This window comes from Olea europaea, unplaced genomic scaffold (genome assembly GCF_002742605.1).
Source record: "Olea europaea var. sylvestris unplaced genomic scaffold, O_europaea_v1 scaffold29863, whole genome shotgun sequence".
NCBI lineage: Eukaryota > Viridiplantae > Streptophyta > Magnoliopsida > Lamiales > Oleaceae > Olea > Olea europaea.
In genome coordinates, this window is record NW_019248504.1 from 1 (window position 1) to 1374 (window position 1374).

At 37.0% G+C, this 1374-nt stretch overlaps 1 protein-coding gene across 1 annotated transcript; it reads left to right on the top strand.

The window, feature by feature from the left end:
* Positions 1 to 213: 213 nt before the first annotated feature.
* LOC111384732 (heat stress transcription factor A-8-like) lies at positions 214 to 1368 on the top strand (the record flags this gene model as incomplete). Its single annotated transcript, XM_023009049.1, has 1 exon — positions 214 to 1368. A coding segment is annotated over one exon (933 nt), but the record flags the coding sequence as incomplete, so codon positions are not given.
* Positions 1369 to 1374: the final 6 nt, after the last annotated feature.

Sequence of the window (1374 nt, forward strand, 5' to 3'; positions counted from 1 at the left end):
AAAAAAAATGTTAGTAAAGTTTTGAGAAGTATAGGGACATTTCCATATTTAGAATACTAAAGTTGCAACCTTGCATTTTGTTTAGGAGATTCTTGATATGCCCAATCTTATTGGACTGAGCTTTTGAATACTCAACCTGAGATTTGGTGGAGTTTCTGGATGACGTTGTCTTCTTCTGATTATTTTTTATTTAAAATTTTTTGACATAAATTAATCTTGTTTCTTGGATTGATCCAGGGTTTCAGGAAAACAGATACAGATCGCTGGGAATTTGCAAATGAGGCCTTCATCAAAGGCCAGAAGCATTTACTGAAAAACATCACTCGAAGAAAGCAGCCTAATGGTGTAGTGCAAAGAAAATCTTCTCAAAAAACTTCTCAACTGAAAGAGACAGATAATTCTCTTGCACCTGAAGAAGACAAGAGAGTTGCACTGTGGAAGGAAGTCGAAAATCTAAAGACCGATAAGAATGCTCTCATGCAGGAGCTGAAAAAACTAAGGCAACAGCAGCAGACCTCACAGAGTAAGTTATTACTCTTGAGAGAACAACTTAAAGGTATGGAGAAGAACCAACAGCAGATGCTTTCTTTCATAGTGATGGTTATGCAAAATCCTGGATTTCTGGTCCAGTTATTACAGCCAAAAGAAAATACCTGGCGAATGCCTGAATCTGGAAAAAATGTACTGAGTGAAGATATGGATGATTGTAAACCGGCTCCTTCTGATGGAATGATAGTTAGGTATCAGCCACCAACAAATGGAGACTTGGTGCCTGCATCTACCATGCCATTGTTAAATTTTGAAGACATAATGGAATTTGATCTTTCTTCCGAGGAAATGAGAGATCTTCTTGGAGATGTCGATCTTTTGTCGGGATCATTGGATGAAAAACACCACCCTTATGAAAATTATGGCCAGCTTATTCTTCCAGATATATCTGGTGATGATATGCTCGAGCAACTTCTTTTATCCAGTCCATCGATAGAAAATGAACAAGCTGCCAAGCTTGATGAGGACAACAATGAATGTCAAAATAAGAACGTGGATTCTTCAGGGTTTCAAAACCTACTTGATAACTCTGAGAGCATGGAAGTTTTAACTAAACAAATGGGATTTCTAAATTCAGAGAGCAGCCAACGATTTTGATGTTTACTTTAAGCCACAAGCCATTGCCAAGGAATGTCATTTTTGGAAGATTTGCAATACATTTTGGTGTCTTTTGAAAGGCTGGACAACAGGCATTTTGGCGTTAATGAATCCAATTATGCTTGGTTATTTGTCCATGTGAGTATTAAGTTTCTATTCTGACTAATTTTCGTCATATAGAATGCATGAAAAAAACCAACACAACTAATGGAGATTGAGTAGTTATTT